The 22,506-nt window shown below is 39.2% G+C and overlaps 1 protein-coding gene across 3 annotated transcripts in view; it reads left to right on the plus strand.

Moving 5' to 3' along the window:
* HELZ (helicase with zinc finger) overlaps window positions 1–22,506 on the plus strand; it is a 185,307-nt gene that overhangs the window by 120,885 nt on the left and 41,916 nt on the right. For all 3 annotated transcript variants that reach the window (XM_045984510.1, XM_045984509.1, XM_045984511.1), the window contains exons 23-27: window positions 1,959–2,142; window positions 6,794–7,022; window positions 14,678–14,882; window positions 21,318–21,369; window positions 22,144–22,334. In XM_045984510.1, the coding sequence (XP_045840466.1) occupies window positions 1,959–2,142; window positions 6,794–7,022; window positions 14,678–14,882; window positions 21,318–21,369; window positions 22,144–22,334 (861 nt within the window). The remainder of the gene's footprint in view (window positions 1–1,958; window positions 2,143–6,793; window positions 7,023–14,677; window positions 14,883–21,317; window positions 21,370–22,143; window positions 22,335–22,506) is intronic.

Consider the following 22,506-nt stretch of genomic DNA (forward strand, 5'->3'; position numbering starts at 1 on the left):
TATTTAACCAAGTAGGTGAAAATAGGTTTTTCTTATTCCTTATTGCAGTACACTCAGGCCCACTTTTCTTGTTCTTTATCTTGACAGTGCCATACCTTCAGTCCAGCTTACTCTTCAGAACGCTTGGACAGTCCGTATGTCTGAAGCACTTCATGTTAAATCATCATAACAGTGGGGAGACTCTAGTCTATACCACTGTCATTCATTGAGTTTGTATCTGGCAGTGAGAACTGAATCTTAGCTGATAATCCTCAAGTTCTTAAAAGGAATAAAAATGCTGTCAAATTTTTATTAGGTGTATTTAACACTGTAAATATAAGTACATATTATTTTTTTTTTTAAAGATTTTATTTATTTGACAGACAGAGATCACAAGTAGGCAGAGAGGCAGGCAGAGAGAGAGAGAGGAGGAAGCAGTCTCCCTGCTGAGCAGAGAGCCCGATGCGGAGCTCGATCCCAGGACTCTGGGATCATGACCTGAGCTGAAGGCAGAAGCTTTATCCCACCGAGCCACCCAGGTGCCCCATAAGTACATATTATTAACAAATATTAAATAATGTTATTTAAAATAAATTTAAAAGACTTTATTCTCAGGGCATCTCAATGGCTCAGTCGGTTGAGCATCTGACTTTTGGTTTCGACTCAGGGCTTGATCTCAGGGTTGTGAGATTGAGCCCCACATTGGGCCCTAAGCATAATCTGCTTGAAATTCTTCTCCCCTTCTCCCCTCGCCCCTCTGCTTCTCCCTCTGCTCGCGTGTGCACACTCTCTCTCAAATAAATAAATAAATAAAATCTTTCTTTTTTTTTTTAAAGATTTTATTTATTTATTTGACAGACAGAACAGACAGAGATCACAGGTAGGCAGAGAGGTAGGCAGAGAGAGAGAGAGAGAGAAGCAGGCTCCCTACTGAGCAGAGAGCCCGATGCGGGGCTCGATCCCAGGACCCTGAGATCATGACCTGAGCCGAAGGCTCAGGCTTAACCCACTGAGCCATCCAGGCGCCCCAAAATAAATAAAATCTTAAAAACGAAACAAAACAACTTTCTTCTCTATGCCCCTAGAGTCTTGCCTAACCCTCTATTGAGCTTGCTGTTTCCACACACACACACATACACACACACACACACACACACACACACACACACACACAGAATATAGATATATATGGAATCTGTTTTCTAAATATACAGCAATCTCTCAGCAGGCAAGGAACATGTTTTATTAATCTTTGTGTCCCCCACTGTGCCAAGCATTGAAACTTTGATCAATTCATTGTATTAAAATAGATCGAATAAATTCAGTTGTGTAAAATGTGGTGTTATTTTATTATAAGGTTAATGAAATGGCTTGAGCAAACTTGTACTACCAGAAGGCAGTGAATTGTGGCAGTTTCTCTCCAGTCCAGATTTGTCTTAGTCCCAGCTGTGGTGTGGTCTTCGCTCTTGGCTGCTTTGCTTGGTCGTATCGGGGGGGAGGGTGACAGTGCTAGATCTCGCACTGCTGAGACTTCACGGTGGCACTGACTCTTGGAATCTTCCAGCTGGCTCTTTGTTTCACTGGCCTGGTACGGACTGATGGACTGAGAAATCCTGGGATTGTGGGGAATGGCTTCCCTGACTCCCTAGATGGGGTCGCCAGTTCCATGGCCCTGTCCCAGTCCTCCTCCCTACATAGGAAATTGAACCTGCCCCCATTAAGAATGGAGGCTGACGGAAGGGTGAGGGCCAATAGCCCATTACATTGTTTCTGATATTCATGTTTTCACTGGGTGCATTTTACTTGGGTAGAATTTTACCATTTGAAATGTACATAAATTTTTTCTCCTCGTGTTCATTCCAGCAAAGCTTTACTTCTATTTAGAGGTCGTTTTTGAATGACATTTGCTAAAATAGCATCCTTTCTACGTCTGTTTCAGTTACCATATCTTTAATATACATATGTGTGTTTGTTTAAAGGTATTCGAAGTGGTGGAACGTGTGGAAGAGTTGAGAAGGAAGTGGCCAGTAGCGTGGGGGAAGTTGGATGATGGCAGTATTGGTGTGGTCACTCCATACGCTGACCAGGTGTTCAGGATACGTGCTGAACTTCGGAAAAAGAGATTATCTGATGTTAATGTAGAAAGGGTGCTAAATGTTCAAGGTATGTATTAATTGAAATGAATTAACTTACTCAGATGCTTAAATCTTAAAGTGTGTGCACATTTGATTTTTTTTTTTTTTTAAGATTTTATTTATTTATTTGACAGAGATCACAGGTAGGCAGAGAGGCAGGCAGAGAGAGAGGATGGGAAGCAGGCTCCCTGCTGTGCAGAGAGCCCAATGCAGGGCTCGATCCCAGGATCCTGGGATCATGACCTGAGCTGAAGGCAGAGGCTTTAACCCACTGAGCCACCCAGGCACCCCACACATTTGATTTTTAATTCTCCAGATCTTTTTTTTGGACAGGCAGTTGTGTATTCATTTCATACCAAGTTCTTTAATGCCAAATTTGGCAATTAAAGGTCAAGCTCATTTACATGTTTATTAAGTTTTTTTATCCAGATGAAAGAAGTAGGAACAAATGGATTTTTTCAGTGATCATAATGGTGTGAATGCCATGCGCTACATCTGTGTGCAGTAGTTATAATCAGAGTCGTGTACAACACCTACTGTCAGCAGACTCTACCTGAAGAGTAGCTTGTTCATAAAGGTTTTTAAAAACTTGTACCTATCAAGCATATTCTGTTTAAATGCATTTTTAAAGACACTGTTTTTTAACCTATAGACGTTCCTAAATGAATAGTTACCAGCAGCTCATTTAAATTGCCTTCATGTAATTAGTTGCTGTAGAGTTTGTGCTTTTATTTATTTTTATTTTTATTTTTTTATAATTTTTTAAAAAAGATTTTATTTATTAACAGGGGCGGTCAGGGGTGGAGGGAGAGGGAGAGGGACAAGCAGACTCGCCAGTGAGTGTGGAGACCGATGTGGGTCTCAGTTCTAGGACCTGAGATCATGACTGACCTGAGCTGAGGTCAGATGCTTAACTGACTGAGTCACCCAGTCACCCCGAGTTTGTGCTTTTAAATATATGAAGCAACATTATCACATGAGTGCTGGAGAAGTTCAGTACAATTATAGTTTAAGGTTTCTCGGGAATGCAGTTTTAGATTATAGGGACAAAATAGTTCCACTATACCATGTATTGTTCACATCCCTCAGACTTTGGGCATTTGTTTCATTATTTATTTACATTTTAGTTCACATATAATGTAATACTGGTTTCAGGAGTCAAATTCGGTGATTCATTACTTACATGCAACACCCACTGCTTATCACAACAAGTACCCTCCTTAATACCCATCACCCGTCTAGCCCATCCCCACCCATCTCCCTCCATTAGCCCTCAGTTTGTTCTCTGTCATTAAGAGTCTCTTGTGGTTTGTTTCCCCTTCTCCCACCTTCCCATATGTTTACCTGTTTTGTTTCTCAGATTCCACATGGCATTTGTCTTTCTGTGATAGACTTATTTCCCTTAGCATGATACATTCTGGTTCCATCCACGTCATTGCAGATTGCAAGATTTCATTCTTTTGGATGGCTGAGTAATGTTCTGGTGTGTGTGTTTGTGTGTGTGTTTGTATGCGCGTGCGTGGACGTCCATTCTGTGTGCACACATCTTCTTTATCTGTTCATCAGTTGATGGGCATTTGGGCTCTCTCTAGTTTGGCTGTTGTTGATAATGCTACAGTAAACATTGGGGTGCATATACCCCTTGGAATCTGTATTTTTGTATCTTTTGGGTAAATACCTACTAGTGCAATTGCGGATTGTAAGTTAATTCAATTTTATTTTTTTGAGGAACCACCTACTGTTCTCCAGAGTGGCTGCACCAGTTTGCATTCCCACCAGCGTTCAGGAGGGCTCCCCTTTCTCCACATTCTCGCGACTACCTGCTGTTTCTTGTGTTGTTAATTTTAATCATTCTGACAGGTGTGAGGTACATGGTTTTGGTTTTTTTTTTTTTTTAAGCGTTTATTTATTTTAGAGAGAGGGCGTGCACACATGAGTGGGGAAGAGGGACAGAGCGGGAAGGAGAGGGAAAGGGAGAGAATCTCGAACAGATTCCGTGCCGAGCACGAGCCCAGTGTGTGGCTCAGTTCAAAGACCCTGAGATCATGACCTGCGCTGAAACCAAGAGTTTGGTCTCTCACTTACAACTGAGCCACCCTGGTTGCCCATCATTGTGGTTTTGACTTGTATTTTCCTGATGATGAATGATGTTGAGCATCTTTTCATGTGTCTATTTGTTGAAGAGACTGTCTTTTTTCCATTGGATATTCTGTTCCACTTTGTCGAAGATTAGTGGACCATATAGTTTTGGGTCCACTTCTGGGTTTTCTATTCTGTTCCATTGATCTGTGTGTCTGTTTTGTGCCAGGACCATACTGTCTTGATGACTACAGCTTTGTGATACAGCTTGAAGTCCAGAATAATGATGCCTCCAGTTTTGTTTTACTTTTTCAGAATTGCTTTGGCTATTTGGGGTCTTTTGTGGTTCCATACAAATTTTAGGATTATTTGTTCTAGGTCTGTGAAAAATGCTGGTAGCATTTTGATAGGGATTGCATTAAATGTGTAGATTGTTTTGGGGTATTATAGACATTTTAACAATGTTTGTTCTTTCAATCCATGAGCATGGAATGCTTTTCCATTTCTTTGCAGCCTCTTCAATTTCTCTCGTAAGAATTCTGTAGTTTTTAGAGTACAGATCTTTTACCTCTTTAGTTAGATTTATTCCCAGATATCTTACGGTTTTTGCTGCAATTGCAAATGGGATCGATTTTTTTATTTCTTTTTCTGCTGCTTCATTTTTGGTATATAGAAATGCTACAGATTTCTGCACTTTGATTTTATATCCTGCGACTTTGCTGAATTCATTTATTAGTTCTAGCAGTTTTTTGGTGATGTCTTTCGGGTTTTCTGCATAGAGTATCATGTCTGCAAACAGTGAAAGTTTGACTTTGTCTATCCAATTTGGATGCCCTTCTTTTTTTTTTTTTTGGTCTGATTAAGGCCAAGACTTCCAGTATTATGTTAAATAGTAATGGTAAGAGTGGACATTCGGGCATTTATTTATTTATTTGTTAAAAGATTTTTTTTTTTTTAAGATTTTATTTATTTATTTGACAGAGAGAGAGATCACAACTAGGCAGAGAGGCAGGCAGAGACAGAGGAAGGGAAGCAGCTCCTTGCCGAGCAGAGAGTCCGATGTGGGGCTCGATCCCAGGACCCCAAGATCATGACCTGAGCTGAAGGCAGAGGCTTTAACCCACTGAGCCACCCAGGCGCTCCTGGGCATGCATTTAGAAGGAATATTACCAGTAAAGTAGGAAGCACCCAGAGAAGACCTAGGATAGGTAATGCGTGGTCTAAAAACTGCCACATGGGATGAGTCAGAAATGATTGAAAGAACCTGGGTTGTTTGGCTAGAGAAAACTGAAGATTGATATTAAAACTGTATTCAGAAATTTATAGATTTGTCACAGAATGAGGGAATGGATGTGTTACTATAAGAAAGACCATAAGAGGGGCGCCTGGGTGGCTCAGTGGGTTAAGCCTCTGCTTTCGGCTCAAGTCATGATCCCAGGGTCCTGGGATCGAGCCCCATATCGGGCTCTTTGCTCTGCAGGGAGCCTGCTTCCCTTCCTTTCTCTGTCTGTTTCTCTGCCTGCTTGTGATCTCTGTCTGTCAAATAAATAAATAAAATCTTTAAAAAAAATAAAAAAGAAAGACCATAAGAAAAAATGTTGTGCAAACTAGATTCTCAGTAAGCCTTCCTTATGGAATCAGCGGTGTTTGCCTTGGTTAGCAAGAAGGCTGGATGACCCTGCTTCAAGGAATGGGCCTTGTATGGAGTGGGACCTTAGATGAGATAATCATTAAGTCTGGTTCCAGAAATAATATTTTTAAAAGTTTAATAAGATTTATCATTCTAATCATTTTTATGTGTTCATTCTGAAAGTAACTCTCCAGTTCAAAAACACATCAAATGCCACAGTTCATTGGCATTAAGGATATTAACCTCAACGTGCAGCCATCACCACCATCTGTCTCCAGAACTACTTTCATTTTGTGAAACTGAAACTCTGTACCCGTTATACGGTAACTCCCTGTCCCATTTCCCTCCACCCCCTAGCCTCTTGCAGCCACCATTCTGCCTTCTCTCTATGAATTTGACTACTCTAGGTACTTTATAGAAGTGTAGTCCTGTGGTGTTTGTTCTTTTGTGACTGGCTTACTTTATTTAGTGTCTTGTCTTCAGGGTTCATCCGTGCTGTAGCGTGTGTCAGAATGTCCTTCCTTTTTAAGGCTGAATGATACTCCATGGTATGATACACCATATTGTGTTTATCCACTTATCTGTCGATGGACATGTGGATTGTTTCTACCTTTTGCCCCCGTGACTAATGCTGTTACGAACATAGATATATAAATATGTTTGAGGTCTTGCTTTCAGTTCTTTTGGGTAAATGCCCAGAACTGGAATTGCTGGATCCTGTGTTAATTCTATGCTTCATTTTAATTCTGTGTTTTAGTTTTATATTAATTGTTTCAGGAGCCGCCACACTACTTTCCAGAGTCTTCGGCATACCATTTGCCATTCCCACCTGCAGGACACAGGAGTTTCAGTTTCTCCACATCCTCACTGACACTTACTACTTAGCAATAACATTTAAAAACTGAAATGCTTTTATTATATCAGTGGTTCAAAGTAATCTTAAGTCTTTCATTCATTTATTTTTCTTTAGGAAAACAGTTCAGAGTTTTGTTTCTTAGCACAGTGCGTACAAGGCATACTTGTAAACATAAACAGACACCGATTAAGAAGAAAGAGCAGCTGCTGGAAGATTCCACGGAGGATTTAGATTATGGTTTTCTCTCTAACTACAAACTTCTCAATACCGCCATCACAAGAGCACAATCCCTGGTTGCTGTGGTGGGCGATCCCATTGCTCTGTGCTCTATTGGAAGATGCAGGTAATTCTGTGTTACTAAGACGTTGAATGTACAGTAATTTGCATCCCTATGTATATACTTCTTTATATGACCTCTTAGCTAATTAAAATCGGGTTCAGTCACCTGATATCCAGTGGGAACACAAAAATATATTGCTTTGGGTCTATTCATTATGTTCGTAATTATGTATTCTTTCATTCAGTCATCACGCAGCAGGTATTTCCCGAGTGCCTGCTATGTTCTAAGCATTTTTCTAGCCACTAAGAAGTATCAGTGACAAAAATGAATAAAAATCTCTGCCTTTGGGGGTTTTATGTTTTATTGGGGAGGAGAGGAAGACTGAGAATAAACAGAATAAGAATACTGTAGTCTTGTATGCGGTAAGCTCAGTGGAAGAGAAATAGAGCATTAAGGGGAATTAGGAGTGATGGGGGTGCAGCAGGCTGCTTTGTGATTTATGGAGTGTGGTCAGAGCATCCCTCACTGAGAAGCTGACTTTGAAGTGAGGGAGTGAGCTATGCTGATATCTGGGTAAAAGTGTTCCAGGAAGAGGGAACTGCTTGTGCAAGGGTCCTGAGGTGGTTTTGTGTATATGTGTATCTTTGCTGGAGACTGAATTTTATATTGATATTATTTCATTTTTTCCCCCTTCATTATTGTGTGAGCTTATTTTTTTATTTTATTTTATTTTTTTTTAAAGATTTTATTTATTTATTTGACAGAGAGACATCACAAATAGCTAGAGAGGCAGGCAGAGAGAGAGAGAGAGGGAAGCAGGCTCCCTGCTGAGCAGAGAGCCCGATGTGGGACTCGATCCCAGGAACCCGAGATCATGACCTGAGCCGAAGGCAGCGGCTCAACCCACTGAGCCACCCAGGCGCCCCTGTGTGAGCTTATTTTTGATAAATTTCCTTCTCTACTTACTTTCTCTCAGGGCTTCTCAGTGTAAATGATTCTTGGTGTTTGGTTAATCCAAGGGTCTTAAAATTAAGGAGGTTAGGAGTGGTTATTACTTTTGTTTGGATAGTGTTGCTAGTATTCCTATATTTTCTACTAAAATGTAGTTAAAATATTAAAATAAAAAAATTACTCTTTATACACTTTATTTTATTTATTTATACCAGGTAATGGGATTTTAACTGCTTGAGGCTAGTAATATGAGACTTGGTCTTTATAGTGTTGAAACTTATGTTACCATTAACAAAAAAACATTTGAACAGAAATTTATAGCCTAAATTATTTATGGAAAAGAAATACACTAGGGATTACTTAAAGTTGTGGAAGTATTCTGGGCCTGTTAAAGTGAATTCAGGTAGTAGAAAGCAATGTCAATAGTCCCGAATATGCCTTGGGTAATTATTTCTTTTTGATAGTTAGAATTAAAGTAGACAGAGCTGTTAAGAAGTGGCCTAAACCATCTTTTCTATTGCAATATAGATATGGCAGCATTTTATTGTCTGTTTTCCTGTTTCAGCAGGAAGAAGAATTCTATGGGGAAAGGAAACAACTGGGACCTTTAATAATAATCTGCATGTATTGGAGTTTAAGACTCCAGAAGAAGTTAATATACTTTATAGGGGAAAGCCATTAACAAAGGAATCAAATAGTTTTAATTTATGGTTAGGTTATGAAAACTAACCTTTTATTATAAAAAATCCATTGGACTCCTGGGTGGCTCAGTTGGTTAAGCAACTGCCTTCATGGTCATGGTCCCAGGGTACTGGGATCGAGTCCCACATGGGGCTCCCTGCTCAGTGCTGAGCCTGCTTCTCCCTCTGTCTCTGCCCCTCCTTCCCGCTCATGCTCTCTCTCTCTGACAAATAAATAAAATCTTAAAAAAAATAATTAAAAAAATCTACAATACTTGAGTGGTCCATGACTTATTTATGCATAGCTAAACAGTCCTGTTGTAAAATCCTTTTCTTTTTTTTAAAGATTTTATCATTTATTTGAGAGAGAGAAAAAAAGAGGCAGAGGGAAAAGCAGACTCCCCAGTGAGTAGGGAGCCTGATGCAGGGTTCGATTTCAGGATACCAAGATCATGGTCAGATGCTTAATCGACTGAGCCACCCAGGCACCCCCAAAATATCTTTAATTTCATACTTAAATGATAGATTTCTGTTCATTTTTAGCCACTAATGACAAAAAGTTGGGGAAGGGAATATATTAATTCCAAGTTACAAATGAATAAAACTTGGTGTGATAATTTAGCTTTTCTCCTAAGAATTTTAGGAGTAACTTTAGTTTCTTTATAATACATTGAAAGCATATTTGGTTAGAATATTGCTGTGATATTTACCATTTTGTTTATCATTTGAAAAATGTGAGAATACGTACACTTTGGTTAGAATTTAAGAGATTAAAACACATATAAAATAGGACAACTTATTAAAAAACTAGGGGAAAAAAACAAATTAGGAACTATTGGAATAAGTAGATAAAACAATAGCCTTGAGCCAAATTTGTTTTGGACTCCTTTTATAAATAATGTCAAACATTTGTCAAAATGAATATTATTTTTCAAAAACCATTATCCCTTTTGTAGAGTTGTATTATGCTCGGAATTCCGTGAGATCAGCATTTTTCACCCCTTCTCTGACATAAATTGTTATTTTCTCAGAGCAATTAGGTGAATAATTCTGAGGCCATGCTGTCAGAATTATCTAGGGCTAATTTTTAGCTTTTAGCCTGGCCTATTGGTTGCTTATTTCTTACTATACAGCAGAGTGTAAGAGGTTAACTGTATTATGTAGGGAGAAAAAAATCATGTGACGTATAGCTAATTTGGAATGCTGGTTATCTGTGTTATTTGGACAGTTTAATCACGGCTTTAATCCAAGAGCTGATAGTTGAAGTATATGGGTATTTGTGCTTTAATCTTTTAAATTTCATTAGAAATTAATTTAATCTCATAATACAAGTACACTTGGGGGACATACATGATTTTCTTTTTTTCCAAAGCTTTCAGCTTTTCACCATTAAGTATGATGTCAGCTGTGGACTTCTTGTATATGGCCTTTATTTATTTATTTTTTTAAAGTGAAGGAGAGCATCAGAGTGGAGTGAGGGGCAGAGAGAGAAGCCGATCCCCCGCTTAGCAGGTTGCCCAATGCGGATTTGCGGGGCTTGATCCTAGGACTCTGGGGTCATGACCTGTGCTGAAGGCCCAACAGACTGAGCCACCCAGGTGTCCCTATATGTATGATTCTTAGGCACTGTAGTAACAGAGGAATGAATTCTTTGTAGTTTGAGTTAATCAGCAACGCCCCCCGTGTCCCATTCAATATTTGTGAAAAACTAATATATTTCCAAATACTGATTTAATTTTCAAGGAATAATTATGGTATATAGTATACCAGTGTAGAAGGCAATCATTAGGGGCGCCTGGGTGGCTCAGTGGGTTAAGCCTCTGCCTTCGGCTCAGGTCCCCGGCCCCGTCTTCTATCTCTGCCTGCCTCTCTGTCTACTTGTGATCTCTGTCTGTCAAATAAATAAATAAAAAATCTTTAGAAGGCAGCCATTATATAATCTTTTTTTTTTTTTTTTAAAGATTTTATTTATTTATTTGACAAAGAGATAGCACAAGCAAGCAGAGCGTCAGGCAGAGGGAGAGAGAGAAGCAGGCTCTCTGCTGAGCAGGGAGCCTGATGTGGGACTCGGATCCCAGGACTCTGGGATCATGACCCGAGCTGAAGGCAGCCGCTTAACTGACTGAGCCACCCAGGCGCCCCTTTTTGTTGTATTTTTAAATAGAATTTATTTATTAACCTAAAGTGAATGTAGTGACCTTCCTCTTTCCCAGTTCGCCAAGTCAACGAATAGTAGCTGCTATTTACTGACAGCTTTCTCTTACCAGGTGCTTGGTTAAGTGCTCTGCACACTTAGCCTTATTCAGTCATCCCAACAACCCTGCAATGTGCGAATTTTATTTGCATTTTAAATAGGCTGCCTCATTCAAAGAGTTTAAATTATTGCCCAGGGTCATTTACCTATTAAATGGTTCACTCAAACGGATGTCACACTGACTTCAAAACCCAAACTCTTCTCTCTCTGGTTTACCCTGCCTTTCCCAGGAACTGAAGAAAATGCTTGTATAAATCTACGCGAATGGGGAGGGCCGGGAGGAGTCATACATTTCTCCAAACCAGTGTGTTTGGAGGAGGTCTTCCTGTGAACTGGATTTCTTCATTAGCAAATTCCATTTACTGAGTGAGATAAAATTGTATTTCAGATGTAATGTATATGTGTATGTATACATATGCACTCTCTATCATTTAAGGATGCCCAGTGATTTTTCACTGTTTTATTGGTGATCTTAGAAGCAAGGTTAGCATAAAAACAAAACCAAACTTTGCTCATGTGGTAATTAAAATTAAGGTTATCTTCTTTGAAATACTTGTAATTATATTACAATGTAGAAACATACTTGGATTCTCTAGTCCAAATTGTTGTCATAATAATATGTGAAAATTTTAGGGATGGGCCTCAGAATTAGTGCACCCTATAAATAACCACCATGGTGAAGTCTTCTCATTCTGAATATAGTTGAAGTTCTCAAGTGATCTGTGTGTTCAGAATTTTCTCATAATGCCATACATAGTATTTAATAAAGTATTGTGGAGTTCAAGGGCTGTGAGCCTACCTGAAGAGAGAAAAGAAAAAAAATTATTTTTTTAAAGATTTTATTTATTTATCTGACAGAGAGAGAGAGGGAGAGAGAGAACACAAGCAGGGGGAGTGGGAGAGGGAGTGGGAAGAGGCTTCCTGTAGGGCAAGCAGGGAGCCCAATGTGGGGCTTGCTGGATCCCAGGACCCTGGGATCACCACCTGAGCCGAAAGCAGACGCCTGATGACTGAGCCACCCAGGAACCCCAAGAAAAGGAAGATTTTCAACTTTAAGAATTTTTGAAGGAAGGGCACCTGGGTGGCTCAGTGGGTTAAAGCCTCTGCCTTTAGCTCAGGTCATGATCCCAGGGTCCTGGGATCGAGCCCCGCATCGGGCTCTCTGCTCAACTGGGGGGAGCCTGCTTTCCTCACTCTCTGTCTCTGCTTGCCTCTCTGCCTACTTGTGATCTCTTTCTGTCAAATAGATAAATAAAATCTTTAAAAAACAAAAAAAAGAATTTTTGAAGGAAAAAATACATTTCTCTGAAAATTTAAAAGTGAGAAAGTATAATAATAATACTGTTGGTGCCTTATTTTACACATGTGGAAATTGAGCTACAGAGAGAGATTAAGTTATTGAATTGCCTGAAGTTACACAGCTAAATGACAGAGCCACTACCGAAACCCCAGAGCAGAGTTCTGGAATCCATGTGCTTGACCACTTCCCCGTACCAGTGGGTCATTCAAAGGATAAGTGAGATTTAAAATAGAGATTTCAGATTACTTTCGGAACTTGTTTAACTTGATTAACTTACTGCGTTTATTGTTCTGAAATGGTGTCCATCAGCTCTCAGCCTGTGTCTTTGAGATCCCTGACATCTTGTAGACACTTGAACTGTGGGGTTGTTTGAAGGTTCTGCTTAATTAACTCCGTGTAACTTCAGCTCTTGTTCCAGTGCAGCTGAGGTCAGTGAGGCCGGTATAGGAGCAGGGTATGGAATTTAAAAAGGAGCTTGAACATAGAACAAGTTCTATGCTGGAAATGAAAATGCATTATATTAAAAACTAACTTAGAGTAAAAGTTGCTCTGTCTTGAATTTTAACCCAAATATGAAATGCCATTTTATGAAATTGGTACTTTATCAGTTAGACCAAAGAAACTTCTGACTGTAACATGTAGAATCATGTTGATAAATATTCACACAGTTGAATATTGTGTCTTTATTTAAATCAAAAGGGCAGAAGAGTTTATGGATTTTAGCTCCTGAGTGCTATATTAAAGATAACCCAGGGTACCTAGGTGGCTCAGTTGGTTAAGTGTCTGCCTTTGGCTTAGGTCATGATCTCAAGGTCCTGGAATTGAGCCATGCTTCTCCCTCTCCTTCTGCAGCTCCCCCTGCTTGTGCTCTCTTTCACACACTCTTCTCTTTCAAATAAATAATTAAAAAACAAAAAGATAGTTCTTCCTTAGCTTATCAGACTGTGAGGAAAAAAGCCTTGATTCCTCCAGAAGAGTTCTTTTTTTCCCCTAAGATCACATACATTTATGTATGTATGTATGTGTGTATGTATGTATGTATTTGGGAGGGAGAGAGAGAGAGCTGGGAGGAGCAGAGTGGGAGGGAGAGGGGCAAGCAGTCTCTGCAGTGAGCCTGGAGCTTGTCATGGGGCTCTATCTCGTGACCCTGAGATCTTGACCTGAGCTGAAACCAAGATTCAGATGCTTAACCAACTCAGCCACCCAGGCACCCCCAGAAGGGTTCTTAATAAAAATAAAGGTTACTAGTGTGCATTTCTTAGCAACACATACTTCCTATAGCTGAATGACTATCTTGTTAGCCTTTATGTCTTATTGTCAGAAATGCCTGTTTAACATTTTGTAATATTTGTTATTGACATATAGACCTGAAATTTCTTTTGGATCCATTTCTTAAACTCATCTTTAAAAAAGTATAAAAGACATATGTAAGAGAAACATAGTTCAAAATTAAACCCTGCAAAGTTTTATGAATATATGAATAACCCAATTCCCACTCATATACTAACTTTTATAATATAAACCTTTTCATTTATGCTTCTTGAAGCCATCTTGATTACTTCTTGTCCACCTGGACACAAGGATACCAACTTGGGAAGAAACCATATCATATATCTTTTATAGTGTAATAAAACATTATTTGAACCTCATGTTAAAGATAGGTATGCATATTTATAATAGTCATTTAACATTTTAAAAAATTTATGTTGTCTTTTGTAATAATGTATTTAATTTTTTTGATATTTAGAGATCAGTTTCCAAACCTGTAGGAGAAAAGCTATCCAACTGTAACAAGTTTTTGAATTTTTTTCCCTTTACTATTTATTAATTTGATTAGGAAATGAATACTCAACATTAAAATTCACATCCAGCTTCCTACATTTTTCATAATTACTTTAACTCTCGTAGTCAATGTTCTATGTTCTATGTTCTGCTTGTGACAAGGCATCTGTTTAAGTAAGAGAAAAATTCAGGAATAGCTAGTTATTTCTTAAGTATCATCCATGAGGATTATCTACTTTGTGGTTCAGATTTATGTCATGAGTTGGCTTTTCTTAGTCATCTAGCACCAGGTTCCTTTGGCCCCATAATTCAAATTATTCTGATTTATATATGTGTCTATATTTGTGTGTGTCTATAGCATATATGTGAGTATGTCGTAAGTACAAATCATCTGTAAAATGAGGTAGCATCAGTTTGAAATCCTTACTTATTATGTAGGTATCAAAACTGTCATTTTAGATTAGTGTGGATAATTGAGCATTGACCACATTACTTGGATCGGTCAGACAGAATTAATTGAGAGCACAATTTGTATTTTCCACAATATTCGACATGACTGTAGTTTCAGAATCGGATTTCTGGAGTCTTCTGATCTGGTAGAAGGATTATACCTGAATCATAGTCAGGTGAATGTTGATCTGAGGATTTGGGGTGGGAAAAGGGAATTTGAAACTATCTTTAGTTGCTTATGTTCGTTTCTGTGATTTTATCCACTGAAATTGTAAACTGATCTTCTAAATTTTTTCTGTAGGAAATTTTGGGAACGGTTTATTGCCCTGTGTCATGAAAATAATAGCCTACACGGAATCACTTTTGAACAGATCAAAGCTCAGCTAGAGGCTTTAGAACTCAAGAAGACGTATGTGTTGAATCCACTGGCACCTGAGTTTATCCCCCGGGCTCTACGACTGCAGCATTCAGGAAATACCAACAAACTGCAGCAGTCACCCCCCAAGGTAAAGCCTGCTATCGGAGTCGAAGAGGGTAGAGAGAGAGAGCAGCACAGAAGGGCCCAGGGTTCACTGGGCTGCAAGTTTCTTCAAGTATTGGAAAGGAAGGTTACATTGGGTGGCAAGCAGTCTCTTCAAGGAGCTTGTCTAGTTCGGATATGCATGTGAGAATACAGTGTGGTGGGTAGCCATGCTCAATGTCATAATCATCCTCAAAAAAGTTTCCAAGTACCTGATTGCTTTTGTGTCCTTTGTATAATACCTCCCTGTCCTCTCTGCTGATAGGCGTTTATTTAGCATGATGTGAATACAACAAAGCAGTTTAAAAGACTGTTAACGCTCATCGAAAGAGCCCTCAGAGCGTATTATTACAAGAAATAATAAGTGTTTGTTGAAAACAGTTCTAACCTGTGTTGATCAATTCATTTCAAGTAATATTTGACCCAGTGAGAGAATTTGGTTGACTTCTTGAAGATTAATTGACTTGACCTATATTTGTTGTGCAGGAAGTAGTCCAATCAGGAGTGGCGGTGGGTCAGTCAGGGCCATGTCTGCTTTTGAACCAGTTATTTTGGGCAGGGACGGCTGCTGTGTTTGCTACAGTGCCTGAAAAAAATAGGCTTGCACTTACCATCTAGAAAAGAAAGTTAGGAGAATAGCGTGTTTAGTATCTGCTCTGGTTTTTTCGGTGTGTTTGTAGTCATCAGTATGGTATGAAATTTATTGACAGGAATGAAGTAAAAGAATATGTCAGTTTGGGGCATCATTTTAAAAATGTAAAACCTGATGTGTGAACAATAATTAATGGTTTAATATCTTGAAAATCTTTGAGCTAAATAGGTATTAAGCTGGGAAGAACTGCTTCTGTGTTAATATACCATTGTATATTATTAAATAAAAATGGTCCAAATGTGCAGTCATGTTTTACTGATTTGGGATTTCTAGGGGATTAAGCATCTTGTATAAGCGAATCTTCTAGATTTCTAAACCTTAAAAATCTTAATGAATTAATAATCAACTTATTTATCAGATAGCTAAGTTGCTTCTCTGTGCCAGCTGCTGTGGTAGGTGTTAGAGAAGCATAGGGGAGCGCATGAGGCCCCCTGAGTCCTTTGCGGCAGATGTTGGAGGCTGGTGGTCAGAGGAGGCAGGTGGATTCAAGGCAGTTTCCACCACAGAGTTCTTGTTTAGGAGTCCACTGAATAGAGGGGGATAGTGCTAGACTGAGGAGACATTTCAGAAACTAGGATATAAAAGCTCCATCAGGGCAGAGATTTTTGCCTGTATTACTTAACTGTGCTAGCCTCTGTGCCTAGAACAACTCTTGGCTCATCACAGGTGCTTCAAAGTATTTTTTTAGATGAATGAATGAAGCTTAAGAAAGAGCTTATACAAAAGGTCAGAGGTGTGAGAGAACGGGCTCTGCAGGGATCAGTGGGGAGTTTAGAGTGTATGCGGCGTGGGGAGTCTGGCTAGAAATTTTTATGTTTTACTGTTTTTTTTTTAATTAAAATATTGTAAAATCATTATATTCTTTGCACATCCCTAACTACAATAGAGTAAACTCTTCTTACGGACTTGGGAATGGAAGCATCAGTTTACGTAGGATAGGTCAGCCAGATTCAAACCAGGGTACAAACGTGGATTGATCGCAAGCAAGATCCTGCAGTTTGCTCTGTGTTTTCCTTGTAAAGGTGAAGTAAATATAATATGTTTCATCCACTTGCTTTTCTAAAACCATAAACTTCCTGAAGGCAGAAATCCAGTTCTGTATACTTTTTATGGCCCCTAATGCCTTGCCCCACACTTGGCATGTACTGGCTGCTCAGTAAATATTTGATAAGTGAGTAATGGTTATGATGCATCCAGGAAAGTGTAGTGTGGCTTTTCCCCCCTCTCTCTCTCTTTGTGGCTTTTCTCTTTTAATAAGAGGATTGTGTAATTAAAGGCCAAAGCAGCTATTGCCCTGATTTTTTTTTTTTTTTTTTTTTTTACTTTTTAGAAAATACTCTTCACTGATGCCACAGATACCATCTGTTGTTTCTGTCACTAACACAGTGGTTCCTCAAATTATTTATATACCTGGCTATTTAAAAGTATTGATTATTTATAGCATGTCTGAGAATAATCAGTATTTTAAATAGCTGAGGTATAGTAAGCAAGAGGTTGTTTTTGTCACTTTATCTCCTTCTCTCCCAGGATTTTATTTTACTTCCATTAAATTGTTTTGAGGTTTGCATTTGTACTAGAGTCTTGTTTTATTTCACTCTTTGTTGTAGGAAGTTTCAAACATAATCATAAGTAGAATAGTATAATGAATTCCCTCTCCTTTAGGGTTTTTTTTAAAAGATTTTATTTATTTGAGAGAGAGCAAGCGCACATGAGCGTGACCATTAATGGGGGGAGGAGAGAAGGACAAGCAGACTCCCCGCTAAGCACAGAGCCCAACTCGGGGCTCAGGCCCAGGACCCTGAGATTATGACCTGAGCCAAAACCAAGAGTCAGATGCTCAACCTACTGAGCCACCCGGTGGCCCTCTGTCATGTAGGTTTACTAATTACCAACTTAATCTTATCTCATTCCCCCTACCAGAGCTACACACTGGAAAATTTTGAAACAGATTCCAGGTATTTTATTTCATGTGCTAGAGTCTTTTGATGAATGGAGATATACTTCATTGTTAGAAAAGGATGCTATTTATGAAAACGTGATACTAAACCATACAATTTCCCCTTAAGTTTTCCTTAATGTATAGCTTTTAACACAGTTCTGTGCATAAGAAATATTAAAAATTAGTATTGTTGATGTTAGACTGTGATTTAAGTCCCAGTCGGATTTCATGGAGATGCAGTCATCAGAAGCCTGGCCGATAGTTGAAAGTTCTCCAGGACCTGCTTGCTCTGGGTTGTGTTTGGCGACAAAACATGGCCCGAGCTGTTTAGCAGTCACATAACTTTATGCTAAGAGGTCCGTTCTGTGACAGTGTTAGCAAAAGTCCAGAATGTTTGGGCTCCAGGAGCCGCTTGTCCGAGCTGGCCTTTTCTTGCCTTCCTCTCTGCAGGCATCATTTATTGCCAGGAGCCTGCAGAATTAGCACAGAGAAGAGCAATTTGCCTGTTTTCATTCCACTTACTCTGAGGGCATTTGCTGGGAGCAGCGTTTGGAAGCTTTGCTAAAATGGAACAGATTCATTTGCACACACTCTGAAAACGAGTCGGAGCATAGATAACACTAAGAAATGGATTCTCTGAAAAGACCGTAGCATTATTTTATAGATTCTAGTTGGGAGTTGTTTTCATCATCCGTCCCTAGCTGCTCACTGTCCAGACATCAGAAAACAAGTCAGTCTGTGTACGTCAGTAGCCTCAGGGCCCAGCCAGGGGTGTACGTGTGGTAGGCCTTATTAACATTTGTTGAATGCGTAAATGGAAAACGATGTGTAAAAAAAGAAACATTTGACTTAACAATGGTGGAGTAAAAAGTCGGTATGAACTATGTTGACACGAGCTGTATTTGCTTATAAAAATCCCGACATTCTACTAAAGGTACACAGACTTTATTATTGGAATTATCACTGTGGAATGACTTTCATACATAGTGCTAACCCTCCTGCTACGTTATTATTTTGTTTATAAGCTACCAAACACCATGTGATTTTTCTATGGACCAAGTATACTTACTGCCCTACAGCTGCATGCTGAGTCAAAGAATCCGAGGAAAGTTTCTCCTGCACTGAAATGTACAGAGTGCTGAATTATACTTGTAGAGGTGCATATCTTTTTACATGATAGGCCTAAGCTGCTTTTTAAGTTAGTTTATCCTCCAACCCTGAGTGCTGATGCATATTGTCTGGCCTGCTTCCAGCTTTACAGTGTAGGATTAACCTAGACTGTGGTTATTCTTTGTGTTGGTTTCCTCTTGTGGCTGCAACAAATTAGCACCAACTTAGTGACTTAAAACAACACAAATGTATTATCTCACATTTCTTCGGGTCACATGTCCATGCTGCCTTGGTTGGTTTCTTGATGTTGGGTCTCCAAAGACCAAGATCAAGGTGTGGGCTGACTGGCCCCTTATCTGGAGGCTCTGGGAAGAATCTGCTTCAGAGTTCATGAAGAATCCAGTTTCTTGTGGTTGCAGGACCAACGTCCTTGTTTCCTTGCCTGCTGGAGCATTCTTAGCTTCTGGAGCCTTCTCTCCCATTCTTGGATTTGGCCCTTGTGTTGTCTCAGAGTCACCAATGATGTATTAAATCCTTCTCTCCCTTGGAATCTTTGACTTCCTCTTTTTGCCACATCTGTCTGATTCCAGCTGGGGAAACTTTTCTGCCTTTAGGGCTCATGTCATTAGAGTGGGTCCACCCAGATAATCTAGGATAATCTCCTTATTTCAGATGCACCACTTAATTATATCTGCCGCATAACATGGCACAGTCGCGGATTCCAGGGATCAGGGTGTGCATGTCTCTGGGGTGCTGTTCGTACCACACTCTGACTGCATCACTGTTTTCTCTGCATGCTGCACAATCACCCCTGCTTGATGGTTCATTAGAGGCTAAGAAAGCTAAATGGTGTGCTACCCTCTTGGAACAGTCTCCTCTCTTCTGTCCATGTATGTGCCCCAACTGCTCTTGATGTCACTTCTGATTGCTTCTGCTTCTGATCTCCCCACCTACCCCTGCCATCTCTGCTGCCTGCCACGCTCACCTTTTCGTGGTTTCTTCTTTCTTCTGCCCTGGTTTTCTTACTGCTCCTTTATTCCTCAGAAGTTTGTTTTTTCTAGCTAGTGCCGATCACTGGGAACATTCTCCGGATTAATGGACCCACTGTGATTCTTTTTTGAGTGTTTCTTTCTGACTCTCTAAGAGTTGGAGCTTTGTTGCCCTTGTCCCCTCATAACGAGCTTACCTGACCACATGCCTTTAATGTTTAGTGCTGACCTGAATAATCAACACTGCCGACAGATAGGGAGATAAATGAAGTGCCATTGTACATTTGCTTTGGTCAGGAAGAAATTTCTCTTCCCGTTGTAGATGTTACCCACCCCCAGATGTTAGGTACAGATAACAGATTTGTATCTGTCTAAGGGTAGGTTGTATAACATGCTACTTGTGTTGTATCATGGCTTTGTGTGTTACATGTAGCCAACAGAAGGAGAAAATTTTTTAAATCCAGAAATTCAGGACCATTGTCTCTTCAAATACTGTTTCTGCCCCAAAGTCATCCCGTTTAATGGTGCATGAGTCTAGCATTGATTATTTAATAAATCTTCGGATGGTGGACATTGAGGTTGTTAACATTTAACACACATATAAACAATGCTGTGGTGAACATCTGTGCCCAAATCCAGTATTGCTTCATTTGAATAAATTCCTGAGAGTGAAATTATTGGGTTAAAGCGTGTGTACATTTTTGATGCTTCTGGTAACGTTGGCAAATTGCTTTCTAGAACATTTGTACACTCTCTTAAGCAAATTGTGTCAGTGTCTTTTCCTGTTCCTTCAGTAAATTTTACACTCTAAGTTGCCATGAATCATGTTCGAAATACCTTAAGTCCCAAACCCATGTTTATGTTCACATGGTTGTTTTAAAGGTTTTCATCCTCAGGAATTGAAGACTGATGTTTTTTCCCTTGAAAAGCAACTTTTCTTTTTTAAAAAGATTGTTTATTTATTTGACCAAGAGAGACACCGGTGGGGGGGTGGGAGAGGGAGAAGCAGGCTTCCTACCCAGCAGGGAGCCCAATGCGGGGCTTGATCCCAGGACACTGGGAACCGTGACCGGAGCTAAAGGCAGACAGCCAACTACGGAGCCACCTAGGCGCCCTGAATAGCAACTTTTCATTTCATCATTTAATTGATAGAAAATTTGTAGAGACGCTGTAAAGGAGTAGAATTTAGGTTTCAGTCACATTGATTGCTTATTTCTTTTTATTTAAAAAATAAACATTTTATTCATTATTTATTTGTTCATTATTATTCATTTAAACAGAATTTTGGATACCCTTAATTTGAAAGCTGAGAAAATTAGAGGCCTAGCACCATGACTTAATATTTATTTATTCACTTTTTAAAATATTTTATCTATTTATTTAAGAGAGTATAAGTGGGAAGGGGGGCAGAGGGAGGCAGAGAAGCAGACTCCCCACTGAGTAGGAAGCCTTCATGGAGGTCAATCCCAGGATCCTGAGATCATGACCTGAGCCGAAGGCAGACACTTAACAGACTAAGCCACGCCAGGCACCCCCTGTGACTTAATAGTTAAAAAGAAAGTTGGCTCAAAGCAGTCTACTGGTTATTAATTACAGACTCGCAGTCTTTGAGTTTTAATTGTTGCTGTATATATTTAATTTGCATAGGAGTAGGAAGTGGTTACTGTTCTCCTAATATTAAATGTGTTTAAATTATTATAATTATTATCATTCTGCTTTTTTTCTGTAAAGGGGAAAAGCCTCCATCATACCCAGAATGATCATTTCCAAAACGATGGAATTGGTAAGTGGAAAATTAGCCCTGTGATAATTTGTTTTTATTGTATAAGAGATTAACCCCCAAATTTCATCACTGGAAAGAATAGGATGGGGAGAGGGACACACACACACACGCACGCACGCACACACACGCACGCACACACACTTTGGAACTCACTGAACTCTTTTATTCAACACAATAAATTCAACTCAATGTAAATTCTTTGTTATGCCATTCCTGAAACCATGTGATTTGTACCTAGAAGTCTGAGGAAAAACATTTAAGCCTATGCAACAAAAGTTTCTGAAACATATTTATATTCTCCAAATGTTGGGTTATTGAAATTTCAAGATGAAGTTTATTTAAACAATTTAAAATATTATGGAAGTATACTTTTAAAATAATAATTGCTTAACCTTCATTTTGTTTGTGGCTATATTACAGTTGTAAGTCAAAACTTTGTTGTGAAGGGTTGCATGTATTTTCCTACTCTTAGAAGAATGTTTCTTGAGCGTGTATGGTTTTCTTGAAAGACATACCTCTAGCTTCTTGGAAGACATTTGCAATTACACTAGTTTACAAAAGGAATACTTCATATATCTCAAGCTAATTTTAGGGAACCTTGTAAAATGGTAATTTTGTAAATATGCTTTATTCTTCCACATTGGTATTTCCTCGATTATCAGATATCTTATGGCAAACCTGGGAAATGTATTTTGCTGTTGGTGATTTAAATTATTCTTGTCTAGAGGAATGTGTACAACTACTGAGTGCATTCTCTCTCTGTTTATATTTCAGTTCAGCCCAATCCTTCTGTACTTATTGGCAATCCTATTAGAGCATATACTCCTCCACCCCCTCTTGGACCTCACCCAAATTTGGGGAAATCTCCAAGCCCTGTTCAAAGAATAGATCCTCACACTGGGACAAGTATTCTTTACGTACCTGCTGTCTATGGAGGGAATGTAGTTATGTCGGTGCCTTTACCTGTAAGTGGACATTTGAGATTCTTTCTGTTGAACAAAATAAAATAGGCTTCACTAAATTAATGACTATCCCAAATAGTGTTCTACCTTTTAAAAAAATTTCTTTCAATGCTGTAGGCTTTTAAAGCAGCTCATTCTTTAACCATCAGAGTTTGAAATGACCAAAGAAATATGA

The sequence above is a fragment of the Meles meles genome, chromosome 18, assembly GCF_922984935.1.
Source record: "Meles meles chromosome 18, mMelMel3.1 paternal haplotype, whole genome shotgun sequence".
NCBI lineage: Eukaryota > Metazoa > Chordata > Mammalia > Carnivora > Mustelidae > Meles > Meles meles.